Source organism: Triturus cristatus, chromosome 6, assembly GCF_964204655.1.
Source record: "Triturus cristatus chromosome 6, aTriCri1.1, whole genome shotgun sequence".
In the NCBI taxonomy this organism is placed as follows: domain Eukaryota; kingdom Metazoa; phylum Chordata; class Amphibia; order Caudata; family Salamandridae; genus Triturus; species Triturus cristatus.
In genome coordinates this window covers 961697947-961725821 of record NC_140589.1, presented here as the reverse complement: position 1 = coordinate 961725821, position 27875 = coordinate 961697947, and the positions used below count along the sequence as shown (strand labels likewise).

Here is a 27875-nt window from a genome sequence, read left to right as displayed (position 1 = left end):
GGAGCTACTCCGCTCACTGCTGACCCCCTACTCTCCCAAACGGAACCTCAGGTCCATGGGGCAACACCTAGCTATGGTGCCCTACACTAAGTTTTGCCGCATCGGAGGGCGCTCCTTCAAACTACTGGGGGCCAAACTATGGAACTCCCTTCCCCTCAATATCCGATGCATGGACAACATTCTAGCTTTCCGCAGAACTATTAAAACCTATCTCTTCCCCCCCTGTTAGGTCCCTCCCTTCCCCTTGTTTCAGTTGGTTGTGTTATGGTTCCAGCGCCGGGACGCCCCGTTGCGAGGGCAGCTGTTTGCGCTTTACAAAACTGATAACATAACATAACATAACTCAATAGTCTAAAGTCTATGTAAAACATGGGAAGAGGCCTAAACCCGGTCGGCCATATGCAGGGTTTTAGATTTCGGGAGCCGAACCACTAGGGCCTCCCTGGTGGATGACAGCACCCCGCCCCTTCTCATACGCCACAGCTTATACTTCCGTCAATCATGGGGTCAGTAGTTTGCTATAGGATGCATAAGACTCTGCAGGGAAGCCATTGGGTCCCAGAGTCTTGCCAGTGGCCATATCTTTAATCGCAGCTTCGATCGCCTGAGGCGTTAGGGGTCCCCCCAAATCACCGCTCGCCCCTCTCAACAAAGTCTGGAGTGGAAGCTGCCACAAGTACCCCCCTCATCACCAAAGCCAGACACACATATAGTTCAAGGTAAATGTCCAGAAAGGCCCATTTAATGGAATTAGAAGAGAACAGCACTTTACCATCCGAAGTTACGAAACAAGTAATGGGGGCACCCCTCAACTCCAGGTTCAGAGTCAAGCCAGTAGTCGACCAGCTTTCCCCCCCTCTACGTGGGCCCTATGAACATACTCCCTATTGTTATTGCAAAGCAGGAGCTCCAACACCACCTTATAGTGCTCCTTTGAAGCCCTCAACCCTACATGCACCTTAAGTTCTGGTCTAGTAGCTTTAGTGCCTTTTCAAGCTTACGCAATTCTATATCCAATTGCCTATGCATATCCACCGACTGACCCAGGCAGTGTCAGCAGACAACTACCTTGAAAAGCCTCCCATTCGGTTGAGCAGTCAGAACCCTATCCCTGGTTGAGGTCAAAATAACACACTATAGTGTGCCTCAATGAGTCTCTAAGAGGGTCATCCCCGAGGGCCGCTGTGGTCAGCCGCCATGTGGCAATGGCCAGGCGGTCTTCCTGTAGTTGAAAGTTAAGTGAAAGCAGCCGATGATTGGAAAAGGTATGGCTGAGATACTCCATCTGTGTCATGTACCTGCTCAGTCAGGATGAGCAAACGAAACGATCCAGGTGCTAATTGGTACATGTGTGAATAAGAGTAGGTCCTCTCTTCCCCATGTTGAGTCCACCAGATATCCTCAAGCCCCCAAACCTGCAGCCAAGAATGGAAACCCACCGCAAACCTGTGGGCCGCTGCACCCGGCAAAGGCAGTGTTGAGCGATCCGTGTTGATGTTAAGGACACTATTAAAATCCCCACCCAGAAGCAGCACATCTGTGTTTAGCTGCCCCAGGGATGCAGACCACAAGTCAAGAAATGCGATCTGATCTTGGTTGGGGGTATATATACTCCCCAATGTAACCTGTTAACCTTATAGCTTATTAAAAGACCAATACCTAGCGCCTCTCTTTATCTATTATGGTCGTCAATGCTCGCACCCACAAGAGGACCTCTCTAATATTGAAGGAGTACTCTGTAGCAAATATCAGCCCCCGCCAATGTTGCTGCAATATCCGCACCTCCACCCCTACAAGAGGGGTTTCCTGTAGCTTAGCTATATGAACTCCCCGGCGTCTCAGATAGCTGTATATGTTGCAGCGCTTAGCTGCGGGTAGCATTCCTCTTATATTACAAGTCAGGAGTTTGAGTCCTGAGCATGTGTCAGCCATTGGGAAAACATCCTAGCAGTTGCCTCAAGCCTGTCCCCCCCCACCAAGCCCCCAATTTAGCACACAAAGCAAACCCATAGACTAAAACCAAACAAACCATCCCCGAACAACTCCTCCTAAGGGCAGTCCAGCAACGGCTGGCCACCCAAACAGTAAAAACTGTGGTGCAAGGATGATTCCACTTAGCCCTCTACAGAAGCAACATAGGATCATAAACAAAGACAACACACTTCCAACCACACACTCTACATGGTGTAGCTTGGTACCCAAGTAGGTAAGTGCTTCAGTGGCCAACAATGGGGTAGTAAGCGCTATATAAATGCTGTAATACAATACAATGGTAATGATACATGTATCACCAGCATTATGTGGGATAGGCTTGCTAACGGATGGTTTCTTTAGGGATTTATGTTTGCTGACAGAAGTAGTGGAAAAGGGAAAGAGCCCAGAGTTTCACTGTTGTGAAACGGGTGTCCCACTAAAAACAGTAAGTGGGGGCGTCTCGCAGTGTTAAGACCGCTACATCAAATAACCTCTCAGTCATCTGGATAGAACTCTGAACTGCTCTCTGCTCTAGTACAGATTCTAGCATTAATTAAGGACTCTAAACTCTCAATTAAGTTTCTATAACAAAAGATGTCTCTGATAGTTTTACTTAGCCTAGGCTACCTCAAAAAGATCAAGCCAGCATCGCGGCAGTCCTTTCTCAATTCGATTATGCCAATGGACTACACCTTGAAGCCTCAATCGCCCTACATTGGACGTCACAGAGAAAATGGAACATATAAGCCAGTAAAATCCTCAGGTCAACCAATCTTGCCTGACACCCACCAGGCTTCAAATATTTACAGTAGCTGGCAGTTGCTACATAAATCACTTCAAAGCCATGTGCATAGCACATCGAGCAATCTACGTTACTGGACCACTCTTCCCTCAACATGAACCCTGTGCTTATCATCAAACAAGATTGCTTCCTTTTTGGTTGGCCTACCCTTGATCATCCCTCCTTTTGAAAACGTACATACTGGCAGAAACTCTCCGTGTTCAGACAGGTAACTTCTGGATCTTGATTCCTTATGACTAAGAAGATCTAAGAGTAACCTAGAGTTTTGGAGTGAACTAATCACCTGCCTTTTCCATTCTGCTTAACCGTATGATGAAAGCCACTCAAAAACAAAAGAGATGTTAGATATCTACATGTGTAACCACATCTATTCTCACAATTTTCCGCATAACTTCGTACTTATGCCCCAGATATTTGTTTTTTGTGCCATGTTTGGAGTGCATCATGGCGCATTACCCACCTCACCCATTACCTTCACACAGGGCATAGTGTAGCAAACACTCTTCCAAACAAACACTGCAAAGAAGTACCTAAAACCTCATGTGAATCACAGCATTCAATGGACTCATCAGGAGTATTAAGCGCAATATAATAGCTAGAACACAATACAATACTTTACTTTAACAATATGCTTTATAAAGCAATGCACAGTACCTGTATGAGCTCTTCAATCGTAAGATAATCGCACAAATTGGCATTCCTTCGGTAACCCCAGGAACGCTTGTCTATAGTCATGCAGTTTTCCCATTTATGCGGCAGAAGGTGCCCTGGGTTGAAGCGGTCACTGCAAGTGTAGAAGCCACCGTGCTTGCATGCGGTCCCAGATCCCCAGCGGTCGTTGGTCACCACAACATCTTTAACTGGGCTAACAGAAAAAAGAAAGATATCTAGTAAGAACAAGTTACGAACATAAATATATATATATATATATATACAAACAAATATATATATACACACACACACACACACACACACACACACACACACACACATATATATATATACACATATACATATATATCAATTCATTATTCAAAGCATAAACTTCAATGATTCCTCTTAAACATGGATCACATTTAAGGGCCAGGGAAATGCCTGGAAGACAGTTGCCTTGTCTCCACATTTCTGATTATTCTCTGTGTCACGAAGTTGGCTCCACTACGGTGAAGAAGAAGCTGCAACAGCAGAAGACGGTTTACGTTTTCCTTTTCACTGGCTCAAGCGTCTTTAATTGATTAAATGATTAAAATGTCCCTCAGATAAAGGGCGAGCAGTCGAAAGGCACTGTGAATCTTTGCCCGATAAACTCTGCCAATATTGAATTTCAGATATTTGGTTGATGCCTCATCAATATAGAGAAAAAAACGATACTGAATACATGAAATCGTGATCAATTAATATAATGTTTGGAATAATCAAGGACCTCCTGTTAGATGATAATTGTGGATATTGAACCAATGATAGAGCGCCATGTTGTTCTGAAAATTGTAGGGGTGCATCATAATCACTGTTAGTCCGCACCCACATATTTAAGGGATCCATATTAACGTGTGCTTTAGAAATGTATTACTAAAATCTGCTTATAATAGTGTAATTAGAAAGGTAATAATGCCATTTATGAAGAGCACTGTCATAGTTAATTGCAAGTGTATTTTAGTCAATGCATAATGATTGATTTTCGTGTAATGTGATGCATTAGGTTTAAACGTGCACCATATTAAAGTTTGCACGTGTAGTTTGCATTCATATATGAAGTGTAATGAAATCAATGCTTATAGTGTGATTCTAGAAGTGTGTGTTTAATTTATGTAAAGGCCTGATCGCATATACGTTTAAGAGAAAGGCCTGTTCGTTTCTTTTGTTAGCTAAATATTGTAGGCCGAAAATGGTTTCCCTTGGTAAGGCTTTGGGTTTCAGGGATGTTAGAAAATCTCAGAGAAGTGGAAAGTTTCTTGTTCCTATGTTTCTGTTGCAGGTGCTCGTTAGAGAAACTAACCCTTTGTTTCAGGAGTTAGGATGGCATGAGAAGCCAATATGGGAGTATACTGGAATGTAGGGATGATACTTTCGGCGGAGAAGGTGCCTGGGACCCAAGAACGAGTAAACCGTCGTTGGAAGAGAGACAAGTTTCACTGGAAAATCACTGGGAGAAGACCTGGCTTAAGAGGTGTGCCGGAGGGCGTGTTCTATGTTTTTGTGATTTTGAATTAGGGACAGTGCCCTGTGGGTTGAACAGTTGAGGTTTAGATGGGGAGCTAGAAGGAGCATCTTAGAACGAGCTCTGACTAAGTGAGTGTACTTCTAAGGAAGTCTTCACTTCTGACACCTTTTTACCCTCTTGCCTGGGGAAAATGCTAAGTAGGGACGTCACCTTAGAGATAGAGTAGGGATAGACTAACTGATTTCCTTTTTAGGTTAATGACTTCTAATGTAGAGATTGGAGTGTTTATTGCTTGCCTGATGCTTCTTGAATGGACTATTCTTCTTATCCTGAGACTCCTGCGTAGGATATTCTTTGTATTAGTGCCCATTTATTTTCTTAACCTCGTGCTGAGGTGCTTGTATGTGCAATTATTTTTGGCTTTGTAATAAATCCCTAAAAATTGAGATTCGGAGTCAGTGGTCCCTTAGAGTTCAAACTCTATTTCCTTTGATTATGTGTTAATATTGGATTTCCTCCCCTCTACATTATTTAGCAGATACAAAGATCCTGGCGACCTGAGAGGATTCTTGGTGATGGTAAGGTAGATAAGAATCCGGCTTTATCAGTTGGTAGCAGAGTAAGATGGTTATCTCTGATAGTGAGGGGAGATCTAGATCAAGGTAAGAGATTTTAGAGGCCCATAGAATTTGAGTGATGGTGACCCATTGGATGGTGAGTGGCAGACGACGGCAGCTGATGGAGACTGACGGAGAGTAGCGGTGCGGCGGAAAGCAGCAGTTCATGATAGAGTGAGTATGAATAGGGCGATGTGTTTTGTAGATTGCGGTGTTGATTTGATTGTGTGATGTTTTGCGGAGTTGGAATAAGAGTTGAGTGATTGTGAGATCAGGCTGTGAGCGCGCGCAGCCCGGGGATGCTTAGACTCGATGAGTAGTCTGAGAAGTTGTGGTGTAGAAGACACCCAAGGTAGACTTTGTTGACCATTGAGAAAGGAATCGTGAGACATCATCGATTACCCAGACCGAGATAGGGGGAGCGAATGTGTGAGTGCGTGAGGTGTGCCGGAGGGCGTGTTCTAGGTTTTTGGGATTTTGAATTAGGGACCGTGCCCTGTGGGTTGAACAGTTGAGGTTTAGATGGGGAGCTAGAAGGAGCATCTTAGAACAAGCTCTGACTAAGTGAGTGTACTTCTAAGGAAGTCTTCACTTCTGACACCTTTTTACCCTCTTGCCTGGGGAAAATGCTAAGTAGGGATGTCACCTTAGAGATAGAGTAGGGATAGACTAACTGATTTCCTTTTTAGGTTAATGACTTCTAATGTAGAGATTGGAATGATTATTGCTTGCCTGATGCTTCTTGAATGGACTATTCTTCTTATTCTGAGTCTGATGAGACTCCTGCGTAGGATATTCTTTGTATTAGTGCCCATTTATTTTCTTAACCTCGTGCTGAGGTGCTTGTATGTGCAACTATTTTTGTTTAAGTAATAAATCCCTAAAAATTGAGATTCGGAGTCAGTGGTCCTTTAGAGTTCAAATTCTATTTCCTTTGATTATGTGTTAATATTGGTTTTCCTCCCCTCCACACTACTTAGCAGATAAAAATATCCTGGCAACCTGAGAGGATTCTTGGTGAGGGTAAGGTAGATAAGAATCCGGCTTTATCACCAACATGCATGCAAATTTTTTACACTATTCAGCTGTGTGTACTAAAGGGTCTGAGGACATATGGCATACATATAAAATTGACTCCTCTCCCACCGGATGCCTGGCAGGACATGCTATATGATGACATAAGAAGAGCAAGATGGCCTCTCAGTCACAGTACTAGAACTGTAAGGGAGAGACAACTGAATGGTGCTGTACCATATTTAACCAATATCCCCACTGAATGGACTCCATACATACCAGGTATAAACCCATTTATTTGTATTACTTATTCTTGGTATGGATATATCACATACCTTGCTGCTAGAGCAGAGGAGGCTTTATGGGCAACATAAACAGATATAGTAAAACGGAGTAAAACAGCCAAAAGCGAAAAGTGCTTTTATGTTCAGTAATGCGAGGACTTGGAGGGCAGCACATTAGTCTGATAGGGTGATTCTGAACAAGCGAGTTAAGGTTTTACTGAAGCATACATTTGATTGATTCCAATATTCTCGGCTAGCTGGTTCCCAGTCTGGTGGCAAGACTGGAAAATGGATTTCCAGTACTTGAAAATATAACTCTCTTGTCACAATTATCCCTCCTTTCTTATTTACTTACTGATGGTTATACCCACTGGCATGTAGGACAGCAACATAGGACATTCACTTTTGTCAGTCTTGGACACATTTCTGCCGGTTGCCCCAGCTGTGGTTTAGGGTCTTTAATTCTATTGCCATAGTTTGCCTCCAGGTGTTCTATGGCCTGCCTCTTTCATTTGTCTTCTGGGGTCCAGTATAGAGTTGTTTTGTGATGGATTCTTGCTCTTTTTTAGTGAGTGTCCTATCCATCTCTATCTTTTTCTCATACTGATGGTGTCAATTTTGTCTTATCTGGTAAGATTTGCGGTGATTTAGGGGCAGATTCTTGGTTTTGGAGGTATTAACTTCCAAGCCTCTATAATCACAGTACCATACAAAGCTATTCAACAGGTTCTGCAGTCCCGTGGGAGTTTTGGAGAGCAATACGGTGTAATCTGCAAATAATAATGAGGGTGCTGACAAACCCCCCCCAACCTGGCGCAGTTAAGGATGCAATTTGAAAGGTGATCCACAAGGTCATTGTTAAAGAACGAAAACAGTGTTGTGGCAAGAACGGACCCCTAGTGCACTCCACGTGCAATGGGTATGCGTTCAGTGAGCTCCCTACTGGTCCCCTATCTCACCCGTGCATATGTCCACTCATATAGTCTTAAGAATGTTCGACATGCAAGAGTCACGCTCAGTTAGATAAGGCAAGCCACAGTTGACATCTCGGGACAAGGTTGAACGCAGTCCTCACATCAACAATGGTTACGTAAAAAAGGTCTTTAGAGAGGCCAAATTATTTACATCTTATAAGATTCAAATGAAAGGGCTGGTCAATGGTGCTCGCTTTTGAGCGAAACCCCACTTGAAAGGGAGACAGAATCATCTTCTCATGCAGACAGTCTTCCTGACTAGATAGAATATGATGGCAGAAAACCAGGTTATTCATCAGACTGATTGGTCTGTGATTACTTGGGGATTCTATGTCTCCTTTCTTATAGATGGGGATTATTTCTGCTGCTAACCATGGAGGGTGTGGGGGGGGGGAATGGATTAAGTCACTATCTCGGCTCATGATGCTCCAAAAAATCTTGTATAATTTTTTTTATATAAAATAGAATTTTAAGTCAGAATTCTGAAAAAGCCACTTTTAGAAAGTTGGAATTTTCTTGTGCTAACAATTTGGTGCCTGCAGAGTGTATCCTGGGTCACATGACTAGGTGTAGCTGGCAGTTGGTCTTCGTGTATTTCTCCCAGACAGTGAGACAAAGGGGGGGGGGGGGGCTTGTGTGGTAGGATGAGCCTTCTCGGACTTGATGAGAGGGCGGACTTGTCACCTACCACACTTGACATCATATAGGCTCTGCCTCCACGCACTCACAAAGGGTATCACACCAGTCTTTTGTGCTCCCAAACAAGCTTGGACCAAGACAGGGAAGCAGGAAATTCCTGACACCTCTGGTGGTGGTGACCTCTGGAACCATTTCCTACTTCAAAGCTGCACCAAGTATAACTATTGGACCCTTGCACCCAACACGTCAGTACACCCCTGGACCTGTGGAAAACATCAAAAGGATGGCTGTGCTGCTCTGCTGCAAGAAGTACTGCTACTCTGCTGCCAGAGTGAAATTGACTGGACCTGCATCCTGAACCCTGGCGCACCAGAGGGACTCCAAGGGCTAGTTGGCTACCTTCCTGGTCAGAGCCTCAAGGACAGAAAAGGCTCCAACCACCTTGACCCCGCCATCTGCTGTGAATTTCGTCCCCCAAGTGGTGCCACCCCAGTCCTGGACCCTTGGAAGTGGGCCTGAAAGTGTTCTGCCAGCCCAGTTGTGGCCTTTGAGGCAGAACTAATGCAGCACAATACATCTCCTTTCAGCTCAGCAGCAGGATTTTGCATCGTAAGCCTTCGTCGACGGCATGATCGGCGACTATGCAGGACCTCGCATCGCAAGCCTCGTCGAAGGCTTTATCAGAACCAACGCTGCGCGATGCATCTTCAACACAGGACCTTGAATCCCTGTCCCCGCAACACTCCACAATTAGGATTTAAGGTTCTTTGTTCAGCAGGCCTACCTTGGTCTATTTATGTGGCCCACACTCCATCGTGGTAGGTCTGAACTTGTGACTTTGTCCCAGTCTGGCGTGACCAGATTACCACAGTTGGCACTTTACAGTAAAACACATTAAATAGCTAAAATACAATAAAGTGCACCTTGCCAGCATAGGTGCAGTTTTTAGCAGTATGCTCCTAAAAGAGCCTGCAATGCCATACGTTTAAAATCATGTATGTTCTCCAGATCACCCCATCATTTGCTTGGACCTGTAAGACAAGAAAAAACCCTATTTACATGAAATTCATCAATCATTGTTACCTGGTCTGATTGAACCCCCTTCGAGGGCCAACTCTCTCTTATTGGCAACGCTGCGGGACCTTAAGTTAGATAACTTCCACCATGGATGGAGCGCCAGCTAGTTTGATTACTGGATTGATGAAGCTCTCAGGTCAGCAGCCTGTTGCTGAGAATCAAGTGCTATTCTTATTTGGCGAATGAACTTGCCGACTCTAGCCAGTAGGCAAGTAGTTGTTTCTGAAAAACACACGTTCGAAGCATCCCTGCACGTTCTGAAGCCCTTGGTCTTTAGAGCAGGGCTCAACAGACGATGTAGATCTGCAGCTAGTTTTGGCCCAATTGGAGCCTCTCAATTATTTCAGGAGCAAACCTCTATTCTTGCTATAATGCTATTCAACCAGACAATCATACAACTGGTCAGTGGACGCCTGAAAAATCCAATGACAGACCATCACAGAGGGAAGCTTTATTTTTACACATTGTGCTTATAGCTTTGCACACTTTGTCTCTGGTTATTTCAACACCTCTCTCCACTCGATGGGTTGGAGGTTGCACATTGGCCACTGACAAACGTTACTTTATGAGGACACACTCAGAGTCAGCTATTTGTGATTAATTGTAACATAGACCGATTTGTTAAATAAAAATATCCTAGAATCTGTGTACAATGTGCTCCATACATCTTTTAGATTCCAGTTGCCCAACCACTGTACCACAGCTTTGGCATACATAGCACTCATTGTATTACTCATTGGTGGGAAAGATATGTTCCAATTATATCCGCCACACAAGTCTCCACTCCATGTGTTACAACATGGCTCATCATTAATAAGCTTAAGTGAAATACGTTGCAGCCGGTAAACTAGAGCAACATTTGGGGTAGATACACAAATCCTTCGGATTGCAGAACCGTCCAGATCCCCCTCAACCAACACTTATCTACCAGAGGAATCTATCAACATCTTCCTTTCTAGAAACAGGACATTCACTTATACCCAAATCAATGCAATTCTGGCTTAGGCAGAGTACCATGTTGTAGAAACCCTTCCTTTCCTGTAAATTTGAAATTATTTTCTGTGACGAGGGTTTCATTTTGGAAAACTATTTGAGCCTCCCTTCTCTTGACGTCTGTGTACCTTTTTCTATGCATGCGAAGGATGATGCAACTCAAACAATCTGTGTCATTATTTTATAAGAGGTGCACGAGTGAACCATATAATACCATCTGATCTATCTACATTTCTCAGCAAGGGCCCATGTCTCCAGTATCACAGCAGATTCTCATGAATGAAGACACAGGTTTGTGCACGGCATATGCCCCAAACAACCCCGGACCCTACCTGGAACTAGTGTGGGTTTTTCAAATATACCAGAAACTAGGGCCATCATACAAATGATATCACATATTTAATCTGGGCCTCTCTCAAACTCTATTTTACCTGGATAAACAAGCACCTCGGAACCTGGACTGAAGCTGTGAAGTCCAGGTTCCGAGGTGTGCTCAAGTAGCTTGTTATATTAAACCAAAGTATCTACAATGGAGACGTTTTGCAATCACAGGTTGCAGTGGAGCCCCCAGTGGGGGTGGGAGTGGCAGTACAGACACCCTGTGTACTCTCTCCATGACGAAAACTTTGAGGCCCTGTGTGCCTACCTCAATGGAAAACCAGTTCTCAAAAAATTATGAGGTATCAATTCCTTCCATGCACTCAGAGTTTCACCACCCAGACACTACTTGCCCTCGCCCTATCTGCTAAATCTTCAGCATTGAACTCGATATCAGGCAACTCATTTCACATATAACACACAAATTAAAGGGATATGAGGTACCTCTCCTAAAGCAACCTCCTAACCGAACAGCCTTCCACAGCCAAAAGAGAATAGGAGGAAAGAAAAACATATAAGGATGAGTACAGCACAAACAAAATTGCAAGGTTTGTTAAAAGTCCCCTCACCCACTAATTGTGGCATGCTTCATTATTAGGCTTGCCCACAATATCCCCGTGCAGACCAACGCATGGGATGGAGCATAAGGAAGGGGAAGACAATACAAACATAAAGGTTTGCTGCATCTTTACATGCAAAGACTAAGTGTAAATGTGGTTAAAACTGGTTCTGGAATATCCCCAACAGCCTTTATTCTTGGATTTCCTAGCCAGAATTAAAAACTAAAGGACGGTGATGATAGGGAAAGTTCTTATTCCTGCATCCCTCCTATCTGCAAAATTGTCGACATGTTTCAGCCGTTATCTGTTGCCCATAAGAGTTACACGGCATTTGTCAGGACTACAGATCCCATAAAGGCCCTATTATCCTACCTGTATTTGTCGGTAGACTGTGGTCTAACCCAGTCTGGTGTGTTACCATTAAATCACACGGCAGTAGCTCCTGCAATGAAACATACTATAAATCAACACAGGTGACACTCACAAATGTGAGTAACACTTGTAGACAAACAGTGCATTCTTGCTCAGTAGTGCCAATGATGGAGCAGGGTTTTCATTATAAACCCAAATATCTGTATGTCATTATTAAAAATACTACTGATTAATTAGTAACTACTAAAGGTTTGTCGTATTTGATTAATCAACCGTATTAACAGAAGAATTACACGTGGGAATGCTATTGCATGGCTAAAAATAATAAGTGGACTAAGTTGGTGAGCATATTGACAATATAAATGTTGCTTATGTGATGTTATTATGTTTTGCGCTTATAATTAATATGCATTAATAGCTTTGATGTCGCAAATGGCTAGATAAATACATACAAATAAGGGTATTAGCAGGGGAATAACACTGTATAATCATTTCCGTGCAGTAATTATGTTTTGTGTTTCCTTTGTACTTAAGTTGACAATTGTGGCCTGCTGAAAGATGGCTACCATCCGCAGCCTGTATTTGAGTAGATGGAAAATTTGCAAGGAGGCTTCACGCTGACTGCGACCCTGGCCTCAACTTGAACCGAAAAGCCATGAATATGACGACAAATCCAGGAGCGATGCCAAGTGCCCCTGAACATGAAATTTGTTGCCAAACTAAAATACTGACTTTATGAACTTGTGATGATCCCACGAATGGGATACAATTTATCCAAAAGAGACATCCGTAGAAATAACGAATCAGATATGGACTTATATTTCTATTCAGAATTTGAAGTTATCAATACATGTGAAAATTTCCTAATGTATCAAGACGACATCTTTTCCTGCCAAACGGATGTTTGAGAAAATTTTTTGTTACATTTAGAATGTAAAATTTGGTATAAATACTAGTAGACTAGAGAGGTCTAGTGCCACATCTTCCCGAACCATTGATCAGAGGTCCCGACGCTGACGGAGAGGACGGTGACTCTACATGACGGCTAGAAACTTTAACTTTTGCTGAGGACCAGTTTCTGACTTAGAAAACTACTTTTAGCCAGAATAGGTAAATATGAGAAGAAATGACTTTGCATTTATTTGGCTTTTCTTACAAATTAATTTAGATAATCAATATTCTGTTTGAATCACTGTGTCGGGTGGTTATTTTATTATGTTTATTGAATTTATTTGCGTGTCTAAGATGTTTCACCAGATCTATAGCAACTAGTAAGTCGCATCGACCTCAGGGTACATGCAGATTGGTTAAGAGGAGATTGAAAAGTGTGTTTCCCCTTATACATGGCACGGATCGAGTGGTTAGGTTTGAATGTTGGTGTAATGGTCCCCACCAGCGTGTGATGTGTGTGTGTGCGTGTGACTGTGAAATCACTCCGTCCGTGGAAGTAGAGGGGATTCGGAAGCTCCGATCTGAACCAGTTTCTTGGTAGCAGAATGATGGTTAACTATTGTCTTGATCTGGTGAATTTTGCGTGTATATAAGCTTATTGATTATTGATTGATATTGATATATGTACTAAAACTATATGTTGAAGTCGTATTGAGTTTTATGTAGTGTGTACGGCTTCTGGGATGTAGGAAGTCGGAGACAGTTCCGTAGTAGGGCAGAGGGAAGCGCTGCTCTCGGAAGAGGTGGGATTGTTGGCCCTGTATGTATGCAGGGGAAAACGTGTAACAATTGAAGTTGCGTGTCGCATTGTCTGAGTTCGATTCGGTAGCATCGCCGTGTGTTGCCATTAGAAACATATTCTCTGAGTGCGAGAAGAGTGTATGATAGCGAAGGTTATCTGTGAAGTTCTGGTCTTAGGTATCAGGGATCCTTTTGGGATTTCCAATAACGCTTATCACTAGAAAGGTAATAGGTATTCTCTGAGCTTGTTTGAAGGACGAAGCAGAGGGAAGCGCTGTTTTGTTAATGTATGATATAATTCTGTAGCAGGACAGACTGTTTGCTGTTCTCGAGAAAGACAGGATTCTGTGTGAATGTACTACATTTTCTGGTGTGAAAGTGCGTGAATGAGAAGGCATTCTGGTTAATTGTAAAACTCTTAGGCGCATTCCGGAGAAAACAGTTAATTGGTGCTTGTAAGAAGGGTAGAGTAGAGGGATGTGCTACTTTATCAACGGAAGTAACGATTCCGTAGTGGGACACAGGTAAGCGCTGCTCCCGGGAAAGGCGGGATTCTCGTGGGAAAGGTCTTTTGCTGTTCTGTGGTTAGCGAAGCAGACAATGGAGATGTTTGTATGTTGTAACTAACAGACTCGTAGAAATTGAAACAAAGTCTACCGAGTAGTTTTGTAAAGGAGGGGTAGACGAGAGACAGGAGACAGGAGCAGGAGCTGCTGCAGCCACTGCTGACGTCAGGAAGATCGCGCTGTGATTGGACAGTGGGTTAGAACGGTGGAAGCGCAGTGATTGGTGTGCTAGTGTACGCCGCGCATGGATTGGGAGACATACAGGGTGACGTAGACGCTCCAGGATTGGTGCTTTTAGTGTGAGTCGCGCTGGGATTCGTGGACTGAGTCAGTGACGTAAACGCTCCGGATTGGTGCGTTAGTGTAAGTCGCGCTGCAATTGGACAGGAGATCGTACAGTTGTAGAAAAGACTAAAGGGTTGTGGAAAACAAGAAAATGTATTACCACGCTGGAGAAAGGAAAAAGAAATCCTTGTTTAGTAAAGTTAAGAACTGTTTTGACAAGGATAAGGATATTGTGACTAGGGAAGGAGAGTTACTTCCTCCGACAAGAACCCCCGCATCCTTCATGGTTGCAAAATATGGGTATCATACCTGTATTTGGTTAGACAACTGGGTAAAGTATACTAAAGAGGATGGAGTTTTAGCTTTCCCGGAACATGGCTCATTTAATCTGGCCATATTAAGAAATTTACGGTAAAGGATGATGAACCTAGAGCCTCGGCCTAGGCCGACGCAGTTCGAGGCATTAACTGAATGGGAAGATGAAACACATGAGCGAGAAAAGCAGAGGAGTGGAGGAAACTACCGATATATGTTCGGTAGAAAGTATGATCGTGAAACTCATCATGATCGAATGCGAAGATGGCGAGATGCCAGTATGACTGAGGGATTATATCCTGTCATAACTGCCGGAGAAATAGAAGGGAAAAAGTGTACAGAGAAAACACACAATGTAGAAACAAGGAGGTATGGGGCGAATGAGTCTGAAGATGAGGTCTTAGAAGACATGTTTTACAAAAGACCACCCCCGTATAGACGAGAACCAGAAGTAAGAACACCAGTTACCCCAATGAGAGACACCCTGCGGGTTATAAAGACGGAAGTCATGACCCCTGAGTTAAAAAGCAGCAGTTCTCTTGTGGAAAGAGAGAGAGAAAGAGAGAGAGAAAGAGAAAAAGAGAGAGACAGAGAGAGAGAAAGTGAGAGAGAGAGAAAGTGAGAGCGAGAGAGAGAGATAGAAAGGGAAAATGGGATTGAGGATGAAAAGACAAGAGAACTGGCAAGAACCACACTTGAATTGACAGAGAAAATCAGGGATCTGACTAAAAATCTGGAAGCAGTTACGGTGCCAGTAACCATAGGTCCGGTTATGCCTATTTTTGACAAGCAGAGGATGGGTGAAAGTGGTTTAACAGTACCATATGTAGGTAACAGACTGATTGTTCCTCCAGAACAGACAGAAATGAGATCGGGAGAAAATCAGTGGAGACATACCATATATGGTGGAGAGTTGAATGAGCAGGCTAACTCAGTTTTAAATTCCGGTTGTATGGAAGGGAACAGAATGACTGGGGGATCAATCTTAGAACCACAGAGAGTTTCAGAACCAGTGGGTGCGGAAATATCTATGGGAATAACTGCTGAAGACTTGAATGATTGGCTGAAAGCTTTGCAGAGGAAAGAAAAGGATTCTCAGGCAATTGATGTAGCTAGACTATGTATAGAATTGGAGGAGCTAATAGCAGGAACAATTCCTACAGAAATACTGAAAGACCATCAGGATGGGGAGTTGTTATTTATGTGCAAGAGTATCACATGGAGAGCAAGGAACACACATGACAGGTTGAAATGAATAGCCAGTGAAATGGGAATTGACATTGACAAGGTAAAAGCTTTACAAAGGCCTTACCGAGTGGATTTTACAGATAAGGACATCGAGAATATGAATGATGCTGGCCGAACAGGGCAGATTAAGGAAATGATTGGATTGCTGCGAAAATGGGGAGATGTAGAAAAATGGAAAGATAGATGGTATAAGAAACGAGAAGATGCTGTGGACAGGACTTACTCAACATTCCCCATGAGAGAAAAAGAGAAATCAGTGGCAGCTTATCCCATGAGAGAGATTCCAGGAGGAGGATATGTACATGTCCCATGGACCAGACAGGATATTTTGTCATTTACAAATGATTTCCCTCGACTGAGAGAGAAGCCCGTCTAGTGGTATAGGCAGGTTGACAGATTTGTGAAATTGTCAAAAGTACTGTGGATTGACCTGAATAGTCTGTTTGATATAATTGTACCAGCAGACTTGTGGGCAGAGTGCAAGATAGTCGTAGATTGGCCCACTAAAGAATACCCAAGAGATCCCAAGACAGGAGCTCCAGACCCAGAGGTAATGAAAAAGTATGAGCAGGTTATGATTTTCCTGAAAAATAAGGTACCCCCCAAAGAAACAGACTGGGTTAAGATAGATCGAACACATCAAGAAGTGAAATAATCAGTTCATGCTTACTATGAGAGACTAATACTGGCTTTCAAACAGTTCAGTGGAGATGAACATCTGGGTGAGAAGGACCTGAGCCATTTTGTATATAGATTTGTGTATGGCTTGCAACCTGAAATCAGTGAAATGATAAGGGAGCACACCGTAGACTGGCAGAGTAAAAAGATTGATGAGATCCTGAGACATGCAAAATACTTCAGTGATGAGATTGAGGCAAAGCAGAGAAAGCTGAAAGAAAATGCGATGTGGGCACAGGTGAAGGTTGCAGAAAGACAGGAAGCACAGTTGGTTGAACAAGCAAATAATCCAGGAAATAAACCCAGATTTGGTTCAGGAAAAGGGAAAGGCAACATTGAGGAAGCCAAGAAAAGGTTTCCTTGCCACAACTGTGGAAAATTAGGGCACTGGAAATCCGAGTGTAAGAATCCACCGTCCACTAACGATGACAATCCATCATTGAATTCACAGGTGCAGAACGAGGGGTGTGGTCAGCATCAGCAACAGCAGAAGGCTGATAAGCAGCAGAATCAGGTGCCAAAACCGCCCTTGCCACAAAGCAGAGGATCCCAGAAGTACAGCCAGGATTCGGGGTTCTACAATGAAGAACAGGTAAACAAGCCAAAACGCGCATGCGCGGTATCACAGTATTGGTTAAGAAACGAGGGAAGCGACTCTGAAGGAGACTTCTGACGGTGCCGAAGAGAGGAGGAAGAATGCGTACTTGGCGCAACTCTAGAAATAGACCAGGCAGGACCTTTTGTTGATGGGAAAATCAATGGTGAAAGTGTTACTTTCTTAGTTGACACAGGAGCCACGAGATCAACTGTCAGGTCAGCTGATATAAAGAATCTTCCTCTCTCGGATGAAGCAATCCAAGTAGTTGGTGTATCCAACACACAGATAAAGACTCATCTTACTGAACCAGTAAGGGTTAGAATAGGGAAATTCACAGACATGCACCGATTCGTGGTGTGTGACACCAGTCCTGTGAACTTGTTAGGCAGGGATTTACTGTGCAAGATGAATTGCACTATCTTTTGTACACCAGATGGAATAGCCTTTGAGACACCAGATGAGGATGTCCTTTACAGAATGACCCTAGATAACAGGGAAAGTGAGGCTATTGGGACTTATGCAGTGTTCAATCCGGATGGATTGCCCCCAGAATTAAAACAGACAGTAAAAGCAGCAGTTTGGGATTTTACTGGAGAAGATGTGGGCCTGATGAGAAATGTAGATCCAGTGAAAATTACTGTAAAGGATGGAATAGCTTATCCAAACATCCCGCAATACAGACTGACACCTGAAATAATTGAAGGAATAACCCCTATAATTGAGAAAATGATCCAGCAGGGGTTGCTAAGAGAAATATTGAGTAGCCCATGTAATTCACCTATAATGGGACTGAAGAAACCCAATGGGAAGTTCAGAATAGTACAGGATTTGAGAAAAATTAACAAGATTGTTGTGCCATGCTGTCCCATTGTGCCAAATCCATCAGTGATTTTGTATCAGATCCCCCATGATGCAGAATGGTACACAGTAATTGATTTGTGCCATGCTTTCTTTTCAATCCCGTTACATCATGACAGCCAGCCTATTTTTGCATTTAGGTTTGGACAGCGAATTTTGGCATGGTGCCGAATTCCACAGGGGTATACAGAGAGCCCCTCGATATTTAATCAATTGTTGAAGAAATCTCTGGAGAGTTTAACAATGCCTGAAAATTCAGTTTTGGTCCAGTATATTGATGACCTGCTTGTGGCATCAAAAACACGTGAAGCTTGTGAGACAGATACCATTGCTTTGCTGAATCATTTGGCAGATGGAGGATTAAAAGTATCTCCAGCCAAATTGCAATTCTGCCAGAAAGAAGTCCAGTATCTGGGACATAATATTGAGAAAGGCCTAAGGAAAGTGACCATTGACAGGATCAAAATCATCAGAGGAATGAGAGCCCCAATGACACAAAGAGAAGTAAGAATGTTTCTGGGAATGGTTGGTTACTGTCGTCAGTGGATAAGTAACTTTTCTTTAATTGCCAAACCACTGATTAGATTGACTAAAAGTGAGGTGAAAGACCCATTGGAATTAAAACCAGAAGAAATGGCAGCATTCAAAGAATTAAAGAACAGGCTATGTGAAGCTCCTGCCCTAGGAATGCCAGATTATGAAAAAGAGTTCGAGCTGTACTGTAGTGAGAGGAATGGATGTGCACTTTCAGTGTTAATCCAGAAACATGAACGTCTGAGAAGGCCAATCGCGTACTTCTCCTCAACACTTGACCCAGTAGCAGTGGGTTTACTAGGTTGCCTGAAAGCAGTAGCTGCTACATGCAGAAGTCTGGAACAAAGTGAGGGCATTATAATGGGATATCCTGTACGGGTATTCGTACCTCATGATGTGGCAATCCTTTTAACAAGGAGCCGGACACAGTTCATGTCTCATAGTCGGCTGACTAAATATGAGAAAGTCATTCTTGGAGCAACAAATGTGAGTCTTGAGAGATGTGTGAATGTGAATCTAGCAACACTGTTGCCAGATGCTGAAAATGTGGGTGTGAGAGATGATGTTGATCATGATTGCCTGGATGTGCTTGATTACTGTACAAAACCAAGACCAGACATAAGAGATCTACCACTGCCTGAGAGTGATCATGTGTTGTTTGTGGATGGATCTTGTCTGAGAACGGATGAAGGAGTGCTGAGTGCTGCATATGCTGTGTGTAAAGTTTCAGAAGTGGTAGAAGCATCACCCTTGAAAGGAGTTAAATCCGCTCAAGTGGCAGAATTGGTGGCACTGACGAAAGCTTGCAAGATTGGAAGGAATGTAAGAGTGACTGTAATGACTGACAGCCAGTAAGGCTTCGGAGTTGTCCATGATTTTGGCCAGCTATGGCTACAAAGATGTTTCCTGACCTCAAGTGGAACTCCCATAAAGAATGCTGAAGTGGTTGGAAAATTGCTTGAGGCGATACAGCTGCCTAAAGAACTAGCAGTAGTAAAATGTGCTGCTCATAGTCAAGGTGATGATTTTGTCACCCTTGGGAACAAATTCGGCAATGACATAGCACAGTATTGTGCGAGGAATAATCACTCCATCAACCGGAGTAAAGAAAAGGAGATGTATTCTTGTTCCTTAATGTTTACTAATGTGGTGGGAACATGGGAGGAAGTGAAACAGCTGCAGGATGAGGCAGGAGATGAGGAAATGAAAGATTGGGTGAAAGCAGGATGTGCACCCAGGGAAAAGGACCATGTGTGGGTCTACAGAGATGGAAGACCAGTCATGCCTAATAGCATGCTGTCAACAATGGCAAGGATGTATCATGGCCAGGGACACCTGGGAAGGGATGCTATGATAAGAGCCTTTAAGCAGACCTGGTACAATGCAAAATTCAGGCTGATAGCAGAGAGTCTTTGTCAGAGATGTCTGATATGTCAGCAATTCAATCCTGGAAAGAAAACAGTGGTGAGCCTAGGTACAATAGGCAGAGAGGGAGGACCCTTCACCAGAATGCAGGTAGACTTCATTGAAATGCCCCAAGTCAATAGACTAAGGTATGTCCTGGTGGTAGTCTGTTTGTACTCCAGGTGGGTGGAGGCATTTCCAACAAGAAGAAATGATGGGATAACAGTGGCCAAGCTGTTGTTAAGAGAATTCATCCCAAGGTACGGGTTCCCAGTGACCATTGAATCAGACAGAGGAGGACACTTTTATAATGAAATCATGGGTTTAATCTGTGAAGCATTGAGTGTACAGCAGAAGCTACATTGCGCTTACCGACCAGAGGCTTCTGGTGTGGTTGAACAAATGAATGGTACCATTAAAAACAGAATTGGCAAAATGTGCCTAGCCAAAGGAATGAAATGGCCTGATGTCTTGCCTCTAGTCCTGATGACAATTAGGTCTACTCCAGACAGAACCACAGGTTTGAGTCCACATGAAATCATCATGGGACGTGCAATGAGACATGCATTTGTGCCAGTCAACAAGCTGATGACTATAACTGACATGATTTTGGATTACTGTAAAGGCCTGGCTGACGCAGTCCATTCTGTGTTTCACCAGGTTGGAGAAGACGCCACCACACTTGAAAAGAAACCAGCCCATGATCTGAGCCCAGGGGACTGGGTAAGAATAAAAGTCCACAGAAGAAGAAACTGCCTAGTTCCAAGGTGGGGAAGACCAAGGCAAGTTGTTCTGACCACAACGACTGCTGTGAAGTGTGCTGGAGTGAAAAATTGGATACATGCAAGTCACACTCAGAGTTCCAAATCCAAGAGATGGTACTGGAAAAGAATACTTTGAAGAATCAGATTCCAGCAATGATGCAGACAGTGAGGCAGTAAAAAGAAAAAAGAATCCTGAAAGGGGGGAAAGTGAGTCAAGAGAAACTTTTGTCCCGCCAGAAGTTGTTCTGAGAGGAACATTACCAACTTTAGAGACGAGTCCAGATTCTGAGGAAGTGCCTGAAGTCCCAACTAACAGTGACAAACACAAAAAGAAAGAAAGGAAAGAAAAGAACATTTCCACAGAGGTAACACCTGAATCAAATGAGGAAATTGGAGAAGTTCCACCTGAGATAATTATTGAAGAAGAAGGGACAGAAAAAGACAGAGGGACAGATTGCGGAAGAACCCCGAGGAGGTGTAGGGAACATCAACAACAAGCTAGGTGAAGGGACAAGTAGACAGCAAGAAGATTGCGTGTCGGAGACCCGAGGAGGGACAGAAATAGGGAAATCTCAATCGGTGGGAAAAGAGACTGTGGGGAAAGAGAAAATTGTTGATGAACAAGAGGCAACTGAAACAGAATCTGATGAAAGTGTGAACGAGATACCTGAAGGTCGAGTTCTAAGAAAGAGAACTTGGATTGGAGAAAGAAACAGTAAAGAGGGAAAACAGAAACGAAATGCTAAAGGAGATCTTTGGCCCAATAAGATAAAGAGACTGAGATACCGACTGACACGAGTTAACTCTTCGAAAGCTGAACAAGTGAACGAAGTGTCAAGTCAAAACCAAATGAAAGGAGAAGAAACAAAGAAATCTGAAGAAACTAAAAGAATCAGAAAACCAAACCAGAAGTATAAGTCACCGGAATGGACGTATGTGGCACTGCCTGAAGAAGGAGAAGAGGCAGATAGTCAAGGAAATCCAGAGGAGACTTTACTGAAAGTGGTTGAAGGAGAAGAAGAAGCTGTTGGAATCCTGAGAGTTATCTTGTCCGACATTGGAAAAGAAACGGATGTTCAGGACCTGATACAGTTTGATGATGATGAAGACACAGTAAAGAATGACGAAAACCCAAATTGAGTAAATCCAAAGAAATCACTTGAAGAAGAAAGTGAAAAAATATACTAAGAACTAATAGATTGTATTAATCTGGTGGGTACTTTATGCCCTAAAAGTTCAGTAGTGGAGTAGAAGAGGCTAAGTCAAAAGACACGGTCAAAGTAACAAGATGGCTAACACTGAGAATAATCAAAGTAGATGTACCTTCTTGAAGAGATGGTGCAAGATGTGCTGCTGCTGTACAGGATTATTAATGCTGCTTTGGAGCGTGCTTGCTCTATTAATTTCTTTTAGAGTTACAATAGACACTTTAGAAGGACATACTTGGAATTTAACTAACATAGGGAAGAGTTCACAGAAGATAGTTCCAACTAGAATGAGCAACATCCATGTACATAAGGATAGGTCTATTAATGATTTTTCTAGCAATGTGTTTTCAAACTTATTGTATGAATATGTGAAGACAATGGATGTAAGGGATTGCTACGTCTGTATGCAATTACCTGCTTCTGTTTCGGAAGGAGTGACTTATCACCTTCCGGCTACGTATGGAATATCATGTAGTGTGTTAATTAGTATATTTTATTTATTAGGGAAATTAGATTATAACATGTCAAATGTAGATAATATTCTTGGACAATTGCCTATGAATAAAGAATTGAATCCTGCTAAAGAAGCTAACATTTTAGGTGAGATTTTTATTGAAACTAAAGAATTAACATTAGAATAATTTTTTCAGAAATAATTTAACGTGCAGTTTGAAGGAGGAAGAGAAAACATTCCTAGACATGGTTGTGAGAAGAAGGTTGAACATGCATAAGAAAGCAGAAGGACATAAGATGAGTGAAACAATGTGGGATATTGAGAAAGAAAAAGAGTTGAAAAACGGGGCCAGCCCAACTTTGGCTCTAGATGCATCACAGAAAGGCAAATTATGCATTACCAGGAAGAAATCCCAGTATGATTATTATTTCATAGGGACTAGTGAGTGCCATGATACATACTTTATTGCAACTGGATGGGGATTTAGAGGTGGAGAAGATCCAGTTTTTCCGGGAGTGTATTATATTTGTGGGAACAAGGCTTATTACAGGTTGCCTGACCATTGGTATGGCACATGTTATGTTGGCCTGGTCTTTCCAAAGATTTTTCACATGGATAGAGTAGACAATGCTGAACAAACTAATCCATTAACACGCTATAAAAGAGAAACATGGACAGAAATTGTAGGAGATATTTTTGGAGCTTTGATACCAGCAGTGGGAATTTCATTTAATGCATTTGGCATTCGGAAGCTGTCAACAGTGGTGGATCGCTTGTCAACAAGCACCGCTGGAGGCTTTCTTTTGGTAAATACAGAAATGGTTGCTTTACGCGCTATGGCGATGCAAAATCGACTTGCCCTTGACATTCTATTGGCAAAAGAGGGTGGAGTCTGTGGAATGCTGAAAGTTCAACATTGTTGCACTTACATTCCTGACGAAAGCAAGGATCTAAAGGTCTATATCAAAAATATTACTGATTTGCATGAAGAATTAGTACCACTGGAAGCTGAAAGTATCTGGACTAAAATGGCTAATAAAATGATTGCTATTAAGAATTTTATTGCTAAAATAGGTAGTACCATATTTGGTAAGATATTATTTCCATTAACGTGTGTAATTGTAGCATTATTAATTCTTAGATTAGGGTGTCTGTGTGGTAGATACAGAAGAAATAAAAAGAAAATAACACGAGAAAATGTTAAAAAGAGACAAAAGAAATCAGAAAGAGATCCACAAGAAATAGAATTAGAAGAACTTAGGGAAAGCATGTATATAGAAACTAAGAAAGAAGATGAAATGGAAACAAGGGTTTGAAAATGAACAAGAAGACATTTCGTATTTCTTAAAAAGGGGAAATTAAATTGATTTTTGGGTTTTTGATTTTTGTGGTGATAAGATATCACCAAAGGGGGGATTGATGGAGCAGGGTTTTCATTATAAACCCAAATATCTGTATGTCATTATTAAAAATACTACTGATTAATTAGTAACTACTAAAGGTTTGTCGTATTTGATTAATCAACCGTATTAACAGAAGAATTACACGTGGGAATGCTATTGCATGGCTAAAAATAATAAGTGGACTAAGTTGGTGAGCATATTGACAATATAAATGTTGCTTATGTGATGTTATTATGTTTTGCGCTTATAATTAATATGCATTAATAGCTTTGATGTCGCAAATGGCTAGATAAATACATACACATAAGGGTATTAGCAGGGGAATAACACTGTATAATCATTTCCGTGCAGTAATTATGTTTTGTGTTTCCTTTGTACTTAAGTTGACAATTGTGGCCTGCTGAAAGATGGCTACCATCCGCAGCCTGTATTTGAGTAGATGGAAAATTTGCAAGGAGGCTTCGCGCTGACTGCGACCCTGGCCTCAACTTGAACCGAAAAGCCATGAATATGACGACAAATCCAGGAGCGATGCCAAGTGCCCCTGAACATGAAATTTGTTGCCAAACTAAAATACTGACTTTATGAACTTGTGATGATCCCACGAATGGGATACAATTTATCCAAAAGAGACATCCGTAGAAATAACGAATCAGATATGGACTTATATTTCTATTCAGAATTTGAAGTTATCAATACATGTGAAAATTTCCTAATGTATCAAGACGACATCTTTTCCTGCCAAACGGATGTTTGAGAAAAATGTTTGTTACATTTAGAATGTAAAATTTGGTATAAATACTAGTAGACTAGAGAGGTCTAGTGCCACATCTTCCTGAACCATTGATCAGAGGTCCCGACGCTGACGGAGAGGACGGTGACTCTATATGACGGCTAGAAACTTTAACTTTTGCTGAGGACCAGTTTCTGACTTAGAAAACGACTTTTAGCCAGAATAGGTAAATATGAGAAGAAATTACTTTGCATTTATTTGGCTTTTCTTACAAATTAATTTAGATAATCAATATTCTGTTTGAATCACTGTGTCGGGTGGTTATTTTATTGTTATGTTTATTGAATTTATTTGCGTGTCTAAGAGGTTTCACCAGATCTATAGCAACTAGTAGGTCGCATCGACCTCAGGGTACATGCAGATTGGTTAAGAGGAGATTGAAAAGTGTGTTTCCCCTTATACATGGCACGGATAGAATGGTTAGGTTTGAATGTTGGTGTAATGGGCCCCACCAGCGTGTGATGTGTGTGTGTGCGTGTGAGTGTGAAATCACTCCGTCCGTGGAAGTAGAGGGGATTCGGAAGCTCCGATCTGCACCACCAACCCGGTCAGCCAGCTTCCTTTGGTCTGTTTGCAATATACCCACCTCCAGGGCAACAGCAGCAATTATGTTTTTAAAGCAATCTGGATCTTCCATTAGGTGTAGTGGTCTTCATGCAGCTAGTGTACATCCTCCAAGACCCAGTGGTAACCATCTCGACAGCCTGGCAAGCAAGCACTGGGATGCCACCTGGTTACTCTCTCACTGTTCGTGGGGTAAAAATCTTCAAAGCTGGTAAACAGTGCCACTCGTCCCACCACTGGTCATACCCTCGGGAGGGTTTGACAGCTCTTGACTTCTAGATAATGTAGAATGAATGGGGACTGGAGAGGAATGCTGCAGAAAAGCGTCCTGTTAGCCATGCTGCCAGGCCATGCCCCCTGGAAAATATATTCTTGACATCAGCCACACCGTTCACCTGCACACCAGTCACCTCCACCACACTAATACACTGGTTACCTCCACTAAAGTACCAAGCCTGACAGTTCCACCTCAACCACTTACCTCAGTCACATCGTTCAAATGCCCTACTTCTACAGCTTACCAACACCAAACTCCTCTACTCAGCTCACCACCACAATGCTCACCACTACCCAACCACAGCTCATCACCAACATAGCGCCCATTTCCATCAATAACACACGCAGTCGCTTTGTCTCTTTCAATCCCTCTGTGTTTCTGTCTTTCTCAGAGTTAAAGTGGAACTAACTGGTTTATGAAGCATGTCAACCCGTGGCACCAAATATAGGAACAGGTTCAAACCTTAAAGAGGTTCAAACTGGTTTGAGACACAACATGAACCAAGGTATTCAGATGGCTTCGTAAAAGACCCACTCCCTGAGGCAACTCAATGGTGAATCAAAGTATTCACACTGACTTCAAGCAGAATATATATGATTCAGCCGAAAAAACATTTTGATCACCCTTTTCAGAGAAGACTAGAGAAAGCAGCCTATAGTTTGAACAATGGCAAAGCTATTACTGAACTAAAAATAACATGCCTCCTGATGAAATTCAGATACTGATATGGCTCGATAACGGTCATAACCTTGTTCCCTCAACAATGTATTTCTACCAACAGGTTGAGGATGTCCTCACAGGAGTAAACTAAGTATCTTAAAGATCGCAGGACATCAGTTCAGTGAGAGGACTCACATTCACATAGTGACCGTCATATTAAGCAGAAGGTAACTAGATTTCTTCAGATGTCAAAACTCCCTTATGGCGCAGTGCTGTAGTAGCACAAATTGTTTGTTCCACGTAACAATTCTATGGGCCTCACTTAGAGGCATAAGCCTTGGTAAAAACTGGTGCTAAGGTTCTTCGTGCCCACTAAGTGCTGCACTGATTGCAACTTGAGTCCACATCGGTTTGTAACTTCAATTAACAAAAGCATCAAAAATTGATCACAAAATGCAGTTCTAATCAGATGCAGGAAAAAGTTTATGCACTTTTCCATCTTTAGCACCTATCATTACACCAACCACAACAACTTTGGGATCAACTGGGGCAAACTGAGGCCCTATGCACCTATCCAGGAATTTTAACGAATGCTACAGATTGCAAAATGAACAGAGACTATAGACTTATAAATTCCTGAGAGTTCCTGGATATTAATTTGGAGAAGAGGAGTAAAATCCTCTATTTGTGTCAGGCTGTTGAAATAATACTAATCGTTCTCATGATTATCACACAAAAGGTTTGCATGCTGATTGTACAGAATAAATAACTGGGGAGAGGAGTTAGCCTAACAGCTAGGGCGGTTGACCTCAAATCTGGGCAACCGGGTTCGAGTCTCGGCAAGGATGCGCTACATCCTGTGATTCTGGGCAAATCACTTAATCTCCTCGTGCCTAACAAAAAAAATGAATGTGTCCTCATGTAACATGTAACGCAACGTGTGCTTGTGTAAAGCGCTCTGATACCCAATACCTTTGGGTCAAGTTTGCGCTAAATAAAACTCTGTAAAAAAAAAAAAAGTATAAAAAACAAGGCTTCAGTGGAATTTGTTATGTTATGTTGATTTGTAGAGCACACTAATCGGCCGTGAGGGTATCTAGGCGCTTGAGCAGCTGAGTGGGTGTATGATTTCCACGGAGTTATTCGAAGAGCCATATCTCAAACTTCTTGTGGAACTCAAGAAGCGAGGAGGAGGCCCTGATATGCTGAGGGATGTCATTCCATGTTGTGGGTGTAATGTAAGAGAACGAGCGACCCCCTGCTTTGTTTTTGTGAATCTGGGGTTGTATGAGAGCAAGTGAGGTAAATCATAGATGTCTGGTTGGCTCGTGAAAGTATAGGAGTGTGTTAAGGTATTTTGGCCCAATGTTGTGTAGGGCTTTTTATGTGTAAGTCAGTAACACCAGTTCCATTGGGAGCAATGTGTGGGGCCTCAGAACTCTGCTGGGGACGGTGTGATGAAATGGGTTTGTATAGTCCTTTGTGGTGGACATATGGCTACACCAAGGGATTTTGAATGCAAGTTGTGACGACGTCACTAGTGTACAGCTTCCGCAAGACCAATAGTGATTCTGTTGGGAGAGGTAGGTGATGGAGGGTTATATCTACTATCAACCCTGACTGGCAGGCTCACGTCCCAACTTCTTCCTTTCGGACAGATTGATTGTAGATCAGAAATGGACAGCTCTTGATCTTCCAACTCTGAAATTGGAGTAATTTAAGAGTTGGA

At 42.6% G+C, this 27875-nt stretch overlaps 1 protein-coding gene across 2 annotated transcripts in view; it reads right to left on the bottom strand.

Annotated features, from left to right (window-relative positions):
• Positions 1-27875, bottom strand: part of FUCA2 (alpha-L-fucosidase 2) — a 230955-nt gene that overhangs the window by 143694 nt on the left and 59386 nt on the right. For both annotated transcript variants that reach the window (XM_085611664.1, XM_085611665.1), the window contains exon 4: positions 3431-3641. In XM_085611664.1, coding sequence (XP_085467790.1) covers positions 3431-3641 — 211 coding nt within the window. The remainder of the gene's footprint in view (positions 1-3430; positions 3642-27875) is intronic.